General features: G+C 35.2%; 1 protein-coding gene across 6 annotated transcripts in view; it reads right to left on the reverse strand.

Moving 5' to 3' along the window:
- PTPN3 (protein tyrosine phosphatase non-receptor type 3) overlaps positions 1-18,142 on the reverse strand; it is a 153,992-nt gene that overhangs the window by 45,527 nt on the left and 90,323 nt on the right. For 4 of the 6 annotated variants that reach the window (XM_062610971.1, XM_062610970.1, XM_062610972.1 and 1 more), the window contains exons 8-12: positions 14,863-14,983; positions 12,501-12,588; positions 9,924-10,012; positions 6,053-6,116; positions 641-813 (exon numbers count right to left, since the gene is read on the reverse strand). In XM_062610971.1, coding sequence (XP_062466955.1) covers positions 641-813; positions 6,053-6,116; positions 9,924-10,012; positions 12,501-12,588; positions 14,863-14,983 — 535 coding nt within the window. Of the gene's footprint in view, positions 1-640; positions 814-6,052; positions 6,117-9,923; positions 10,013-12,500; positions 12,589-14,862; positions 14,984-17,105; positions 17,220-18,142 lie in introns of those variants that run through there. The other 2 variants (XM_062610974.1, XM_062610975.1) reach the window with 2 other exon arrangements.

Consider the following 18,142-nt stretch of genomic DNA (forward strand, 5'->3'; position numbering starts at 1 on the left):
TGGAATGGGTTGTAACATCTTGAGGTGACAGTTCCTTGCTCTCACCTATTATCAAGGTTATCCTTTGTAGGAAAAAAATAAGTATTTTTTTTGTATTTTCAGCAAGGAATAAGAATGCACCTAGAAGAGGTTATTCAGCATTCAGTCCAGAAATGCTGAATGAACTTACCTCTCAGAATCTGGGACATACGATTCAGCCTGCCTTTAGAGAAAGGTTTAAGGGCAATTTATGCAACTCAGAGCCTAATTTAAATAGAATGTCACTACTACCTTAAGCTAAGAGAACCTAGAAGGGTACAGAGATGTGCAAATAAGAAACTGTACTAAAGGGTTCCAAGAGTTCAACTATCTGATGAAATAGTAGGATATGTGCCTCACATGAGTGTAAGAGAATGCAGTACAAGAAAGCCACAAATTCTTGATTAAAAAGTTGTGATACTTAAGGTGGTGAAATCTGAAGGCAACCTCCTTCAATGCTGACACAATTTCGATGAAAAGAATTATTGAAGACATAGCTTGCATACAGACTGGGACACAGCTATATGCAGAACCGAAATCTGTCACTCCAACATGAGCTATCACCGATACAAATCCTTTTGTTCACACTACAAAGCAATACATACTTTCACACAATACTTACTTTGCTGGATTTCTAGAACCCAGGGTCCAATAATTTGACAGTATCTTTCTTTCATGAGGTAGTGACTTCTTTGCCTGAAAAAATGTGTGATGCTCTACACAAGATTTCCAAAGATTTTTGCATGCTCTGTAATTTAACATGTTGAAGGCAACAATATGCTCTCTGGATTCATTCTGTAAGAGTAAGAAATGCCATGTTTCAATATATACAAGCAGATCAAACACAGTAGAATAAGCTCATAAAACAGCAATAAAATTACTTTTCTCTTAAACAGGAAATATGCATTTAGGGAAACAAAAAATTTTTAGTAGATTTAGTAGAATTTTGAGTAGAATTAGTAGATTTTGAGCTGGAGAGAGTCAAAATAGCCCTGTGATTATATGAAATTCTAAATTGAAAAATGGACACTCCACAAATTTAAGCAATATTGAAAACTATTAAGTTTTTCAGTTTCTAATCCTTATAGTGTTAAGGAAATATTTAAGTCTAGAATGGCAAAAATTTTGCGTGTACAAGTGTAATATTAAGTAGCTAAATAGAGTTTCAGGTTTCCAGTCATATCTTGAGCCCCTATGGCAAAAAAAAAAAACCTCTTTTAAACATTACATTAAGGGTGTAATGTAGAAAAGGAAAAAAAAAACAAACAACCCCAATCTTTAAATTCAAACTCTTCATGTAAGACCTCAATAATGTTCTTTCAAGAGCCACAGTCTGCAAAAATCATCTCCTTGACAATCTCATAGAAATTACTAAGGATGTTAACAGCGATCCATCTTGGGGGAAAGAAAATAGCTGTGATGGGATCGAAGCTGCTGCTACTGCTGTCCAAATTCAATCATATTTCCTGGATGATAACATGAGGCCACTGAGGAAATTAAAAGAAAGCATAATACAAAGCTTGTGTGTCTTGGTGCAAATTCTTACTTGTAACTTCAGTGCCAAAGTGCCAGTGAAACACTGTTGTAACACAAATGTGCCACCCATATTTATGCCCTCACCAACCGTAGCACTTGTGGAGCTATTTCAGATAAATCTTTGTACAAGATAAGCTTTGGTTAGTTAACACAGTTATTGATGCAAGGAAAGTGGAATGAAGAGTGATGCAAAGAAAGTGGAATGAAGAGTAAAGCAAAGAGGAGAAAGGAATATAATGTGAGACCCGAGTTAATTGCTGATACAGATCAGCACTTTAGAGAAGAAAAAGCAAGTTTTCAATTTCATTGCTCATCTTTTTCCAGCTGCTCTGAATTATGACTGAATTTTGACATCTTGGCATATAATTAGGCAGGCAACTAACCCGGTAAAGCCCTTTCTAGCTCATACTTCACAGAAAGTCAGGATTTATGTTGCAAAGATATTTTATTAAAGGACTCAAAGACCTAATACAGCCTTCTCATCCAGTCCAGCAAGAAACAGAGGTCCCATCTGGTAACACCTTGATTTCTAGTTGCTATTGTCCTTTTGCTTTTTTTTTTCCACAGCAACAATACTGCTAGGAAGTAACTACAGAACATTTTGGCTGGAATATTCAATCTGTTTTTCCTGTATTCCTTTTATTTCTAGGCAACATTTTACAAATGCCCCGTATCAGAGAACAATGTCGCATTCTGCAAATCACTTTAAGACTAGTTCAGAGAATCTGTGATTGAAGTCACTATTTTAGAAAACCAATGAGAATCTTAAGAGAAAGATAAAAAGGATTTGCCTCTTGGTTTTACATAGGCACTGCAAAACATTTACCTGATGAAAACTTTCAGGAATGTTTTTCTGTTTAAGAAACAGGGTTTTTTATTTGAGCCTCATGCATACTGGAATCAATTCATATCTTTGTCAGTTTGCCACAGTTGCTTCTAATTAGCTCATATAAAATAAAGTGTGCAAGCATAGTGAAATTTTAACTCAGAATTTCTTGCTATACAAAAAACATACATCACTTAAAGATGTAATGACGAATGGCATTTGTGACACATTCTATGGTGGTTAAATGCTACTTTAAGTGTTTTACTACTCCAAAAGACAAACAAAAGGAAGTGTATTGGTATTTTTGTTAGCCTGGAGTACCGAAATTTCAATTGCCACAAAAAATTACTTTATCCAAACATCTCAATTGTACTGTAAAGCCATAGCATAAAGATAAGGAATTAAGTACACCTAATATCTTGGGCTTAAATTTAGGTTTGAAAATAGTAATTAATCTTGCTCTCTACATCAAGAGTGTGTTCTTCCCAACTGTTGTCACAGAACCTTCATAGCAGCTTTTAAATGAGCTAAAAGTCTAAATAGGTACTTAAATTAGGAAAAAATACTTTCAGGAGTTTCAGAAGGATGCACTTCATTTTTAAATTAACAAAACATTTTGTTAACCATCTGGCTCAGTAACAGACCACCTTGCAAGTCATGCTGTTAAATCCATGCAGTTTTAAAGGTGAAGACAGCTCTAGCAGGATCCAAGTATCTAATGTCCATCCAACAAGTTCAAAAAGAACAGTATTTTAATAGTTATTAAGAAATGAGGATTAGAGAAATTTGCAAGGTAAAGGGAACAAATCCCAATAGCTAAAGTGAGTGTCTTGCTATTTCAGCATCAGGGAAGAACTCTGCATCAGATGTATGCCTCTATAATTCACAGAGAATTTGAAAATATTTACAGCATATCAATATATATTTTAATATGCAGAAAATGAAGTTGGTTTTAAGCATTAGATAAGCACATTTGAAATAAAGTTTCATTTCTGGAAGCTTTAAAATGTTGCCTGTAAACCCGCATAGTTTCTATTCCTATTTTAAATCTTGCACCCTTCATTAAGTCTACATGTCATGAGCTTTTATAGCATCAGACATTCACTGATTCATCAGTCCTGCTCCCCAGTCCTTATGTAGCTCTTCAGTAGATACAGAAATATTGTGTACTCCTATCAAGTAGATGATCAACAGACTGAAGCAGTGGGAGGGTAAAAGAGAAGGTGAGGAGCAGGGAGAAAGTGAAATAAGGTAAGCTGACTCTTCAGAACAGGGTCATAAGAAAAAAAGGAGTAAGAGAAATAAGGAAAATAAACACAGCACATCTCAGATGACTGCAAATTCATAACCTCTGAGAAGTTTCTGTAGATTCTGTAAAGAAATCTACATGACACACAAAACAGAAATGTTACAGCATTTTCACGAACTTTAATAAAATCTTGCCAATGAATACGCAGTATCTGCTCTGCTTTCTCCACATTCTTCCACCTTCTTTATTTTCACCCTCATTTACCTACGCAAACCCCAAGTGACCTACCATTCTGGAGAAAACTTCTAGTAATCCAGCTGCCCCCACTCCTACTGCACTGCAAGAGAAAGCTTATCCCAGCAGTATCACTGAAGTACTGCAGGCTAGCTGCCCTAAATTTCAAGCAAAGGAGGCTAAGTGTCAAGGATGGATATACCTAGAGATTTAACAGCACACCTGGTCTGCTTTTTCATATCTATTGAGAAAGAGTATAAAGGTCATGATGCTGGCCCCATTTTTCCTACAGTTCTGTAGATCTTTAAGCATGATACAGTGTGCATTACTGTAATCTCAGAGGGTTATGAAATAAAGAGCTATGATCACTTAAAAGGAGATTAGTTAAAAGAATCAAGGACCTTGAACTGTTACCATTTATCAAACACTTAATTGAGCAAGCTTGAAGAATACTGTCATCTTCAAAGGTCTCCAGAAAGAGAAATTCCATTTTTGACAGCAGTCAAGTCTTTATGCAACAAACACACATTGTACACAATTTTAAGTCCAGAGACTGTTATACATTGTCACTGAATTCTTCCATATTCAAAAAAAACACCAAAACCTGTAAATACATTCATTTTACTATTCCCTGTTACTAATCCTCTCAGAGAGGGTTCTGTTCCTACATTCATTCTCACAGACACATTTGGAAATTGCTGTCCATAAGCTTGCCCATATTTGTATACTTGAAGATATTTAGAATTTAAAATGACTACTTATCAGTGAATTTTTAATTCTCAAATCTAAAGGGTAATACTTGCAAGTGTAATATAATTACACTGAGTGTAATTCAAATACAAGTACACTCACAAGCTAATAGAATAGTTTGCCAATCACTCGCTTCTTCATACAGTGAAATACACACGATAAGTTTGCACAGAAACAGTATATTCAGAAGCATACAGCTTCCATAAAACTTAAGATCCCTCTACAGTGGGTTAGGACATACTCTCCCAAAAGAGAAAATAGTGTCATTTGTGCATGCTATGTGTGTAAGCATTCATACAGTAACAGTGTCTCTAGATAGTAACTTCATTTACACATGAGCCCTGAAAAGTAAGCATGAGTTCATACATGAACACTCGTCAAATCTGGAAGATACCCACAAAACTTGTGTGGGGGTTGGTGGGGATGAAAACATTCTCCTTTTGGATAGGAAAAAAGCATCTATAGCAATCTGTGTTCAGCAGACCTTCTAATCAGTGTGGGTCAAAAAGTCTTCTTGTAACACAACTTTTATCAGTTTAAAGAGCTCATTTATTACTGGAAAGAGACTTCATAAAGTTTAGGTTTCTTTTAACATTTACCTTTTACTATCTATTCAAGTTCTATCCTCAACTGAATGAAAATATACGTATACCTGCTAGTCACTAATTTCTGCATGACCAGAACATCAGGTAGCTTTTTACAAAGAGAAAAGAATGTTTAAATTTATCTGTTCATATTGTGGCAGCACAGCATTGTAATCACGATCCACCCCCCACCCCCCCCATTAAATAGACTAATATACAGAACTTCTGTTCTGTAAAAAGCACACAGCATTATGAAGATGTCTGTTAAAGTAGAAAACTTTTACATCAGCTTTATCAGCTATCTTCATTTATTTTGCCAACTTCTAAAGCTGTCCATGTGATATGCAGCAGGAGGAGCACTATCCCCGTTTCCAACCTTATGTCTTTTGGCTGCAGAGATCTACCTTTCTTCAGGAATCATCCTTTCCCCCAGAAGTGAGACCCATAATCAGAAGGGACCTCACAAAGTCCTCCTAAACTGTTTAGTAGATTCACTGCACTAAGGAACTCTACAGGGCAGGAAGAGCATCAAAGAACAGAACAGCAGATACTGACAAGATAAGGGAAACTAGGTTGCTAAAGATCTGCATTTACCAAGTCCTCAAGGGAGAAGAAACCTGCATAGCAAAGATACAGTCCAACAGACTGAATGTGGAAGGATTCAGTATCAGAAAGGACACAACAATGGGAAACAGAGAGATGACAAGAGCACCAGAACAGTAAGGCCAAGTTAAAACAGAATTTCAAAGGAAGGTTACCACAACAAAGCCTTCTCATCCACATTTTATTGTCTTCACATTTAAGGAAAAAAAAATTGAACATGACTGCTTGAGCAAAAGAAAATGGACTACTTACATGTTTTTGTCGTTGTTGTATAAAAAACTTTTTCCTTTTAAAGGAAATTTTTAATATATTTACCCTAAAAGAAAGAAACAGACTGTGAAATACTAAACAGTAAGAGGGATAAAACAATGAAAAATAATACCACATACAGCAAACCTAAAAGATTGTACCTATTAAATATTCAGTGAATAATAGTCATCTCCTGTGTTGATTAGCAAATAGGTGTCAAGAAAATCAAAGGAAAAGTTCTAGCTAAAAAGGAAAAGCCTTTTTAAAATTAAGATTCTTCCTCATTTACTCCTTAAATAGTTCACTAGCAATTCTCTCCCACCAAATCTATTCTTGCATCAAAAACTTGATGACATCCTTTACCAAGCTGCACAAATGTTAAGCGTGTCAAGTTTTTATAACTTAAGAATCATATGACAACTGTGACTAAAGGAACAAAATTTAAGAACCTAATGACATGACAAGGTTGGTCATACAACATCTGATGTTTCCCAGACACTTCACAGAATTGGCTTCATAATGTGAAAAATACCATGCACTTGTAGGAATAACTAAACACTGTAGTTAAAATCATAATTGTAGAAGGATGAAAACTCTAATAATGAATGTTAATACACTTTTCACTTAATTTAACATTCCTACATAACTTATGTGACAATTTTATACAGAACTAAACACCTCATATATACACATATATAAATATGAATAAAGAATTTCTAAGGTAAGGATTACAGTTGGAACTGGTGCTCAAGCAATTTTCAATATAGTTAAATGCTTATCAGTTTTGCTAAATTAAACAAACTGCTAGGAACCCACACACCTTCCTACAGCAAAACAAGATTTGCCTAAAATACCTAAATTTTCTCTGCAATACTTCTACTTCAATAACTGTAAATCTACATATTTTGGAAAAAAAAAACAGCATAATCTGTGATCAGCTGGAATCACATGGATGCCTTGGGAAAGTTATTTAAGGTCTGACCATTTAATATTTGCCTGAGGAAAAAAAAAAACCCACCATGAAAATATTTTGGAAGGTTGCTGCTAGAAGTTTCAGAATATTCTTGTCAACTGATAACATTTCACAGCATCTTAGTCCTCATCAGGTATGAACCATGTTGAAGGTCATCTTAGCTTTTACTTCAGTTTCTGCATTGCTATCATCATGTGGGACATATTGTTCATTCCCCACTACCCACTATTCCTCTAGCAGTTTCTCTGAAGTTTTCAAAGCAAAGAAACTGCACACATTGAATGGCATTTAATGCATAACCTCAATTGCTGCCTATGTAGAGAGTGCTTGTATGGTTTTTGCCATAAATATAATATTTTACTTGCAAAATGCATTTGGAAATTATCACAAAACAGTCAAGCAACCCCAAGAATAACTTTACAGAGCATATAGAAAACTACATTAAATCCAGAGATATTTTTTAAACTTGTCTTGACTTGGATTGCCTCTGACTGATCAGTCAGCTCTTTATGTAGGTTGCTTTGATTGAAAATCAGCCTTTTGCCAAGGCAGTACTCTCTCACTGCTTCTGTTCCTGAAAACTTTTGGGTCCCCTTTGACTACTACCATATGGCATAGTTGTATTGTCATGCACTAATGCTGCAGAGTACTTAAAAGTTTTGGAAAGAGTGCTTCGATGGTGTCTGCTGCCACCTTGAGTTCCACAACGTTTATGGTGAAGCCTGCTCAGCCTACAGGAGAAACTACTTAGTACAAGTGGTGTTACATAAAAAGCCTAAATATTATTCCAATTATCTGAATAGGGTCTTTTTGTATTTTCAGGCATATCCTGCTCTGTAAAGAATCTCCTTACCTCCACACCTTCAGCTCATGACACATTAAAACTCCGGACATTACAGAAATATATCCTGCTTTGAGGTCTAAAAAGAAATTGAAAGTTTATACTGAAATGCAGCACAATGTAGGCTGCTCTGGTGATTTTCCTTGTTTGCTTGTTTGAGTGAGGGAGACTGGGCTGGGCAGGGAATGGACACCATTCCTACCTAAAGAAATAAGACTAATTCGTTCAGAAAGAAATAGGAAAAAGTTATCCCCTATGTAGTGAGGTTTTGTTCTTCTCGAGAAGATATTTTTAGAGAGAGAGTAGGAAAGCTTGGAACAATTGCATTAGCTGTCAACTGAAAATATTGCTGCCTAAGATGAAAAATCTGTGGGTTATATTCCCTAAATTTCTTTTTGTAAATGAGAATGTTTTTGTGAATGTTGATATAGCTTCTGTATTTTATTTCTCTATGCTCTCCAAGAGTAAAAGCACAGGAAGTTGTGGATTCCTCCTGTCTTATGTGCTATAAAGCTCCCTCTTCCTTCGCAAGAATAAATCATATCATCCTGGATTTTAAAATGCCATTGCTATGGAGTTCAGGAATAACTATTATCTGCTCATACCCGAGGTCACCAAGTTGGCAGAGCAAGACTTGCCGAAGACAGAAAATGTGCCTCCAGCTGGCAGTTTTTAAAACCTGCAGTTGTTTAGAGAAGCTGAGAGATTGACAAATGAAAGGGCAGAGCTCAGGGCACAAAGGTGAAAGGTAAAAGTATTTTATCCCTTAGTGTGCATTAGAAATGGAAAAATACAACATGCTGCTGTGCTGTATGAAAGCATTATTGACAGACATTTGTGATGGCTACAGAACATCCAAGTGAGTTGAAATACAACTCACTGCAAAGAAATAAAAGAAAAATCCAGAGACTGTGCAGTACATTTTCCACCAAAATTTAAATTGAAACCAATTTTATTGTTTTCCCCTAGGAAATACCTATATGGTTGGGTTCATAAATGAAAGAATGGAATGACCTGTTTCTTTAAGGAATATCGCTAAAAAGGACCTTTTTATATAATTAAGGGGCAAAAAGCAAGTTCAACCCATTAGAATGCACTTTTCTGTCATGATTAAGAACACTAAGCCATCTTACTGAAACTATTCTACAGGAAAACTGCCACAAATTACATAATGAAATCATGCATAACATGATAAAGCTTTACTTGCTAAAGTATGCAAAACAAATTCACAACTTATCTTAAATAAGAAAAAGTGGAAAGAATTCTTTCTGACCCAGTACAAAACCTTACGGAAATGCCCAGCCTCCATATAGTTTCTAATTTTATGTTATCATTCTTAGGATAACTAATAAAGCTCATAAGTACTATAAATAATTATAGCTTAACTAATTTCTAATGTCATTTGTGTTAGACTTCTTGTACACACGGCTGTAAAAAATAAACTGTACAAAGAAGCATTATGACACGTTCTAAGATTTTCAGTATCACAGAATAATGCAAAGGTCTCTCCCTGAAAATCCAAAACCTGTTAATGTTCTATTAACAAGTAACATAAGCCTTGTTTACGTTACATAGCCTTGTTTGATGACTTTCAAAAATTTGCCTATATTATCCAAGTTCCAGTAGACCTGAAACTCCAAAGCAGTAATTCTACATTTTATTTCCATGAAGCAAATACCTTCTTGCTGAGGGAAAGGATAAAAACCCCAGACTATTAGCTGTTAAGCTTTACTAGTAATACTGTTGTTTGTTTCATTTATAAAGACATATTGGTGCATATAACAACAGTGAATCTCTAAGATCACAGGGTCCTCCTAATTATATACTTACACCTTTGTGTGAATTATCTCAAGACTTCACATAGTGCAAGGAGTTCAAAAGTCTTAGAAAATTAAAAGCCTAGGCAACAGGTTTAATTTCTCTCTCAATACCAGCAAATACAATGATATTCCATAATGAAGAAATTTATGCACTGCAGGCTTCTTTGGAATAAATGTTAAAGCAAATGAAAATAAGATTGAAAAGGCTAGACATATTTCTTTACTAGTAAAGGATTTTACCAGGGATAGAAGCTTGTGCAGATGAGTTTTCTATATACAGCAATTCCACCAGATGCAATCCCAATCATGAGGTCTAAATTATGGAGATCCTGCAAAAGAAAAATACTGTAAGAACACAGATGCAGTTTGTGTTATTCCCACTTATCTACTTATAAATTAATTTTCAAGTTTTCTATACTTAAGTTGCTACTCCTGAGGCAAAAGTTCAACCACATATTTGGATTTCTCTTCACATACTCTTTCCTCTGATATTATCTACCAGGTATAATTAACTTTCACTCAATAAAACAAGTTATAATGTTCGTCTTACTACTCTAGATATTCTTTAGATCAGTATCAAACTAAATTTTCAAGTCCAGCCTTATTAATTTTTCCATGGGAAAGAAGTCGAAGTACTTCTGAAGACCAGTCAAGGTAAATGTCACAGAATTTTGGGAACTGAACACAAATGTCCTGACTAAGCTGCTTAAAAAGACAGAGAAAACAATTCCTTATTTTTCCAAAAAGGTCTTGCCAACAAAGACTGGGCAGGAGATGACCACATTTTTGCATATGAGAGAGTATGCTAGAAGAATATATACGTGTACATGGATATTTGATACACTAAAGAGAATCCATTGCTAATTAAACTAAAACCTGCCCATTAGCTTAACACGCTTATCTGGAAAAATTAATCAACGCATTTACAGTCCTTTATAGGTATTGAGAAACTCAAGAGGAAACACATGCTTCTATATAAGCAAATGCTTGAATTAAAAGGTTGGGGAGGACACCGAATTGTCAACTCGAGTCTAAACCCAAACTGATGTTACAAAAGTTACAAGTCTTGGCATCCTATTTCTCTGTAATCAACACATACGAATACATTATTAACAAATCAGTAAATAGAGATGGACACGTGCATAAATGCACATGTAAGTGTAGACTCCATTGATTAAAACATCAGGGTTGACTTAAAAGTAGTTGCACACTATATTTTTAAGGATGACCAAAGGTAATGGATTCTGTTAAAGACTTCAGTAGCTTAGATGCTCCTCTAGATGGTACTCTGTGCTCAGTTAATATACAGTTTTCTTGTAAATCCAATCCCAATTTCTTTATATTAAGAGGGTACAGAAGAATAGAACAGATAGCTCTAATAATACAATGGAAAGTCTACAATAAATCCTTTAAAAATAGTTGCATAGAAGCACGATAATGGCACATGAATGAATGAAGCTGAACAAAATTTGCATTATTTATAAACCTCCAGTGAAATACCACAGCAGTACATAGAGAATGAGCACAATCTATTTAATACATAGTGCATTAATACCGAATACTGACAAGATGAGAGGAATATCAGTGCTGCCTCTGAGAGTATAATAAAAGAAAATCATTAGGCAGGTAGCAGCTCAAATATGCTCAAGATAGACCAGAATCGGCTGAAATTATTAGTAATCCTCAGCTACCTGCTGCTCCACTTAGCCAAGAACTGTTGCTAGAGGAGCTGGATGAATCTCCATTGGAAGAAATGCCTGAACTGCCAGTTTATGCCAGCATTGTGCAGGAATCGAGAATTGATAGCCCTTTATTTTAACACTTGGGGAGAAAACTAAGGTATTTCAGGTGATAAACTGCATGTACGTTAGCTGCCCCTACCATGATACAGCCACCCTAAAGTAGGGCAAAACCCTGTATTATTATCACTTAGAGCTTACTCCAGGTTTCTACCTTTAAAAATCAATACCGATTTAAACAGCTTTAGGAGAAAAATCTGAAAACCTACATTAGCAGAAATAAAGGATTAGCTAAACACTTGATAAGGATTACTTAGGCTAAACTATTTTCTCCAGGAGCTTTGCCAGAAAAATAAAAATCATTCCCCACTCTCCTCTGCCCCAATCCAAAATACTAATCTCCCATGATATTTGTTAAAATGAATTCACTGATGTTATTATACCTAAAAAAATCCAAACCCAAGATTCTATGATTTTATGAAATTCCAGCAGCCAGTAAAATACTGGGACATGTTTCCTATCAATGCACAGGCTGTATCTGAAAGATCTCAAATTGATTTTTAGTGGTCATCTTCCACACTGTTAAGTACTGCTTAGATTTAGCCTGAAGTCAGGAAATACAAGAATAAACTTAAAAACCAAAACCCAAACCCATCCAACCAAAAAACCCAAGTCACAACCACATCTTCTATATTCTTAACACTGTCAGAAATTTCAGAGAAAATGAACTCTTAAAACACTTGTCAACTACATCATAGCACTAAACAGAGCATTTGTTTTCACGCTAAGACAATCATAAACTTTAGTAAGATTATTAAGTAAAATATATTGCAGTATTGAAACAATTTATGTTAAAAATACACTATTACTCCTTCAAGGAGATCTAGCTTAGATGGTTGAAATTCCAACACCTATGTTACATTGAAAATGTATTAAAAAATTACCCAACCTTAAATAAAAGCAACACACACATTAAAGTCAATACTTAAACGCTAGTGTTTTTTCTTCTGCTGCTATTAAGTTCATGTAAAACACACAACTTTTTTTTCCAGGTAAAAAAATCACAATGTAAACATACTCTACCACTGTGCAATTCCACTCCATAGAATTCAAGTGTTCGTGCTATATTTATGTAGCAGGACTCTGCTTCAGATTGCTTGAGGCCACTGAAAGAAGGCAAAAAAAGAAATATATATTTACCACAGTCAAAAATAAAAGACATGATATTATATTTATTTCAAATGTGGGAAACCAGAAGAAACCCACAGGCCAGTGTCTGACAAATAAACCTCATTAACTTGTGCCACAAGTTCCTCAGTGGTGAAGGCCCTCCTAAACTCTTCTCAAAAATGGAGCAAGTTACACCTTAGCCATTCTGGACCTGATCTTCTGAAAAATCATTTGTATGTGTTTTGTTTAAAGGGATGAGCAACCAATTTCCAAAAAAAAACTTTCTTTGTAACAAGAAGATGTATCTGTAAATATTCTATACTGCACAGCCTCTCGGAAGGAGGTAATTTAGAAGAAAGATTAGAAACAAGAATGTCTAAAAAAGAAAAAATAAGGTGAGAAAGAAAATTAAGCTATGGTTATGAAATTCACAAAGGAAAAGCCATCCAAGTTTATCTACTATGTATAAATCCTAAAATACTTTTTCTTCTGCCACTAGATGTGAAATGTGCTGCAAGACTTACACGGATTCTATCTTTGGGTCTTCTGGAAAGCTTCTATGACTCTGACGTTATTTTGTTCCCCAGTAACAAGAACTCAAAAATCCCCATACCTCAAATAAGCATATTGTATATCTTCACAGAAAGGCTAGATGGAATCTACTAGAAGTTTTTAAAACCAAAGAATCCAGTCAGTAATCCATTCTCATCAGGTATGTTACCGGTACTGACCTAGTCAAAACAATGTCTCAGACATAAGTATTCACTATGAATGCCAAAGAAGGAAGAAACACTGCCAGGATGTACAATAATTTGTTTCTTCTCCCTGCACTCTGAAATAAATAGTATTAAAGATCTAAGTTTCAAAAAAGGTGTTAAAACAATAAAGAAATATTTTTCCCACTCCAGTCTGCTCAAGTATTTTTATTCAGAACTTCAACTACCACGACCTACTGTAAACCTCTCAGTCATCAAGGCTTCACTCTACCAAAACCACTCAATGAAAGCATCAATTTTATTGAAAGGACCCAGAAAAGAAAGGAGTCTTTCCCACAGACCTCTCACCACACCTCTGTCTGGACCAATAGTAATTACTAGTATTTTCTCTGCAGGACACAATCAGTTTTATATCTCTGACAGCACTAAATAAATGAATTCAAACTAACTACTTCAAGACTCTTCAGAGTCTCAGCATGATGCTTCCTAAAGACCAGCAGATTTATTCATGCCTGTCTACAAGTCTCGCTCTTAAAACTCCTGAGCCTACTGGAAACTGCTAATTAATTTGGACGTAGAGGCTTTTGCTGTTGCATTCCAGAATATCAGCTGCTAGGAAAGGAGTCTATGTTAGGCACCTACACAGAGGGAATGGCTGCATTTAGAGCTCAGTGATTATCTCTTTTTTTGCCCCATAAATAACAATGCAACATGCATGCTCTGGACAGCAAGGCAGCACACCTGAAGTTCAGAACTACTCACTACACCCACTAGCAGTAAAGAAAAAAGAGGGAGAGGTGACAGTACTGAAAGATGACAAAAAAAGTCAAGGAATATCAGGAGGAGATATGGAGCTATTTCAGGTTATAAACCAAAGGAGAGTGGAGAATTAGCTCTGTTGCAGTAAAGATACAGACAGAGAGAACAAGTCCAGAGAGACTGGGATTTCATTTGCTCAAACGCTCACAGATAATAATTTCTTAGGTTGTCATATTTGCATTCAGCTTACAAGTATCTGATCAAGAGCACTAATTCTGGAGCTGCAGTCTTACAAGAGACAAAACAGCAGGGTCAAAAAGAGTAATTAGCAGCAGACTGGAATAATCTATTGTAGTCTGTATATTACATTCAGGAGAGTGGAGAGAAAGCACATTGAAACGTTTCATGTTTGTTTGCTTTTTTTTACCCCAAGTGATAGACCAGAAAAATATACAGGATTGGAAAAAACAGCCAAATGTCCTTGATTCAAAAAAAACCCTCAACCATCTAGTACAGCATTCTAGATGGCTGCAATTAATAATGGAGAAGGCCAACTGATCTACTGGTTGTTATAGCTAGAAATTCATTTAAACATTTTACCACATTGGCATCATACTCTACATATGATAAGAATACCAGCTACATGATAAACCCAAATATTTCATTTAACAGAAGCAATATGAAATAAAACTGCCTTTGTACTGAAACTACTAAGATCTTTAGGCTTCATTTTGGCATCCTTTTTTTAATCTTTAAAAACTCAAGAGGTGAGGGAGAACTAAAAGTTAATGTTACCTGTGCTGCTCATGTAGCGATTCTACTTTGGTAAGAAAATCTTTGTTCTGCTCTGGTATAAAGCTGTAATTTGACAGATATCCTGGATGATGAACTGCAGCATTATAGTCTCCAAGTTGTGCTGTTAGGAAACACAAAACAGATACACAAAGTTTTCATAGTTAATTGATTATTATTTAGAAGAAATTCCTTCTCCTCATTAAAACACATACAGGGAAGTGCAAAAATTACAAATTACTTCTCAACAGACAGGCAGTGTTCAATGCAGGGAACTGTAGGAAGAAGAAAGGCTTTTTTCCAAATATGCTTACTATAATGATAATATCAGACACTGAATGACTCATTACTTTTAGTTACTTATATAGCCTCCCTTTTGCATCACAAGCTGTACCCCCATCAGACAGGCATTACATGGCATAGCAGCACAGACATGCACTACTGTGATGTTAGAGAAAACCAAATTGCTTCAGTAAGAGATGGTAAATGAAATCAATTTGATATACATGTGACTATAACATACTAGAAGTCTTCAACAACATCTGACTCGGAAAGCATCTACTCTTCACACTGTCAGGTAAAAACTGTTCACACTACCACTTGTGGATCTGTCCTAATGATTAAATTGTCTATTTTGCCTCAGCTGAACTCAGCCGAGTTACTTAAAGCACCAGAAATAACTGCTGATTTTCACATAACATTACCAAACTGCTACCAAAATAAATATATGTTTACAGCCAAATAAACTAAAAAGTTCCCTAAAACTTTATACCTTCAAAAATTATATTAATTCTTAGATGGTTTGAAATAATTACTAATTTCTCGACAAAAACTAATTCTGATCCACAGTTGGTTGTATATCTGAAACAAAATGAAAGTATATATGATCATAAGTTTATAACCTCAGTCTATGCAAGTTTTCTTTAAAAGCTAGGTTGGGCTTATATCCTGGAAAACATACATAAACCTTTTACTTGTTATAAAGGTACACAGTCTGGGACAGCAGGGAGGTTGCTGCAAATATGGTACTTGTCTATTTGCCACAAATTTACCTAACTTCGATTAAGCAAGTAATTCAACACAAATTATGTTTTCATTAAATAGTTAAGATTCAACACAAAAAAATATGGTATGTTTAAGAAAGTAACTAAAACCTGTACTAATCTGCTTGTTCCCTAAGGACCATAAAATACGTTTTATAAAGCATTAAAGCTTCTCAGAAGTTACTTATAAGACTTGTAAATTAACAAAACAGACTGCAAACAATTCAGCATAGAAAGCCCCTCAGCTAAATCAAAGTTAAAGAGCCTACTTTTAGGAACAATATTACTACCATTAGTTTCCAGAAAATGCAAAGTATGAAAGAGTCATTTAACTGATTCAGGTTGGGGGGGGGGGGGGTGGGGGTGGGAAAAGTTCTGGACTTTAGACATAACTTGCAGCTACAATAACTATGGAGTATCTGTAATGCAGGGGATAACTAATATTTGCCAGGTAAGTATTCAAAAAAGCGTAATTTTTATAGCCAAGAAAACAGAATGTGATACGAAACAATTCCCAGACAAATGCAGTCAAAAGCCACTATAATTGCACACCTAATTGTCAGCCTCAAGGGAAATATAAAAATAAAAAATGGAATGATAAACAGTAAATAACTTATTTTGAATGTAGATGTTTCTGCAAAGCTTAGCCCTTTCTCTTTAAAAGGTAGCCTGAATTTTAAATTAGTTTACAAAATGGCTGGCAAAAGACTAAATATTTACCGTTAGAACCAAAACGTGTATTTGAATAAATACCTGAATTTGAATATTTGAATAACATACCTGAAGAAGAAAACAAAACACAAAAACAACAAGACAGAAGATCCAGAAGTATAACAAGAAATGGAAATAATTTTTAGGAATATCTGTATATTAACAAAAGTCCAAGTCTGCCAAGACTAAGGCTATTGTAACAGTAAAAACAATTAAAAACTTTCTGAACAAAACAGGTATGTTAATAACTGCTTAAAAATAAAACACACAATTTCACAATGACAGTAGTTGATTGCAAACTTTTTCCTTTATTAGTGATTGTCACAACCCACCTTTTCTATGAAACACAGTCTACATTTTTAAGGCTTGTCGCAGCAGGCTTGAACTACATTCTTGTCAACGGGAAGAGGCCAGATTGCCAGAAATAAGACAACGTAACTGTCCACTTCAATTTTATTTGCATTAGGCAAAAAGTTTTTACTGTAGTTTTACCTTCTCTAAAGAGGGCAACTGCTGTTCCTTCATGCATTATGAGGTAGAGTCTTCTTGCTCATCTTCCAAATTTGGAGGGTGCTCTGGTCTTTTTTTCCTCTTCCTCCTAGCTACCTGAGGTCATGTCAACAAGGGGGAGCAGTTTAGAGTACTATTTGCTTCTTCAGCTCCCCAGCCAACTGTCACAGTTGAAGAGAAACTATAAATGCTGATTAGTAGACATCTTGGAGGACTAACGATCTTGTGCAGAATTTAATTATCCAAGTTGGAAAAAAAGTAAATTAGGACATATCAAACCTCGTATGTGAGGTTTCTACCTCTTCACTGGATTTCTCCAGAAGACAACAGAGGGGCAGTAATGACCTATTTCTAATTTGGGAAATCACAAACCACACTCATTTGAATTTCAGATTCTTGTATTTTAGAGTTCTATATCTAATATACAAAGCTTAAAAATAAGAACATGATGGACCATTCATTTAAAAAGTCAGCTTCAATTAAAAGGATATTTATTTTATAATTCTTAGTAAAAGAATAATGCAATAGTCAAGCAGCCACAGAATAATTTTCCATGGATGAATTCCCATGTTAACATACCAAAACAGTAGTTGTGCAAACTCCCAATACAGTAATTATTCATAATTTTTTTTTTAAAACAAACAAACAAACAAAAAAAACAAATAAAAATCCTGACATCATGTATGTTCACATAGGGTGTGAATTGCCTATGCCTTACTGAAGCCTGAACAAGTCATCTTTTCTTCAGAACGTACAAAGAATTTGTTCAGTTAGAACAATGTCACAGGTATATATTTTTGTTTCTTTCTCCTGGCAGCAGAAAGACTTTTGTGCAGGAAGGCACCAAAGAAAAGGACTAATTCAAATGGACACCTCTCCTTCCCATCCCACCCCCAATTTTTATAACGTTCAGATAGAGAGAAAGGGAAGACCAAGAACAAGTGTGTTCATGTAGTACAGATTAATTTCAGTATGAATTCTGCGGGTACACATGCATCTTCCCTAGAAAGAGAAACCTG

The sequence above is a fragment of the Pezoporus occidentalis genome, unplaced genomic scaffold (genome assembly GCF_034315485.1).
Source record: "Pezoporus occidentalis ecotype Australia unplaced genomic scaffold, CSIRO_AGI_Poc_V1 ctg15, whole genome shotgun sequence".
In the NCBI taxonomy this organism is placed as follows: domain Eukaryota; kingdom Metazoa; phylum Chordata; class Aves; order Psittaciformes; family Psittacidae; genus Pezoporus; species Pezoporus occidentalis.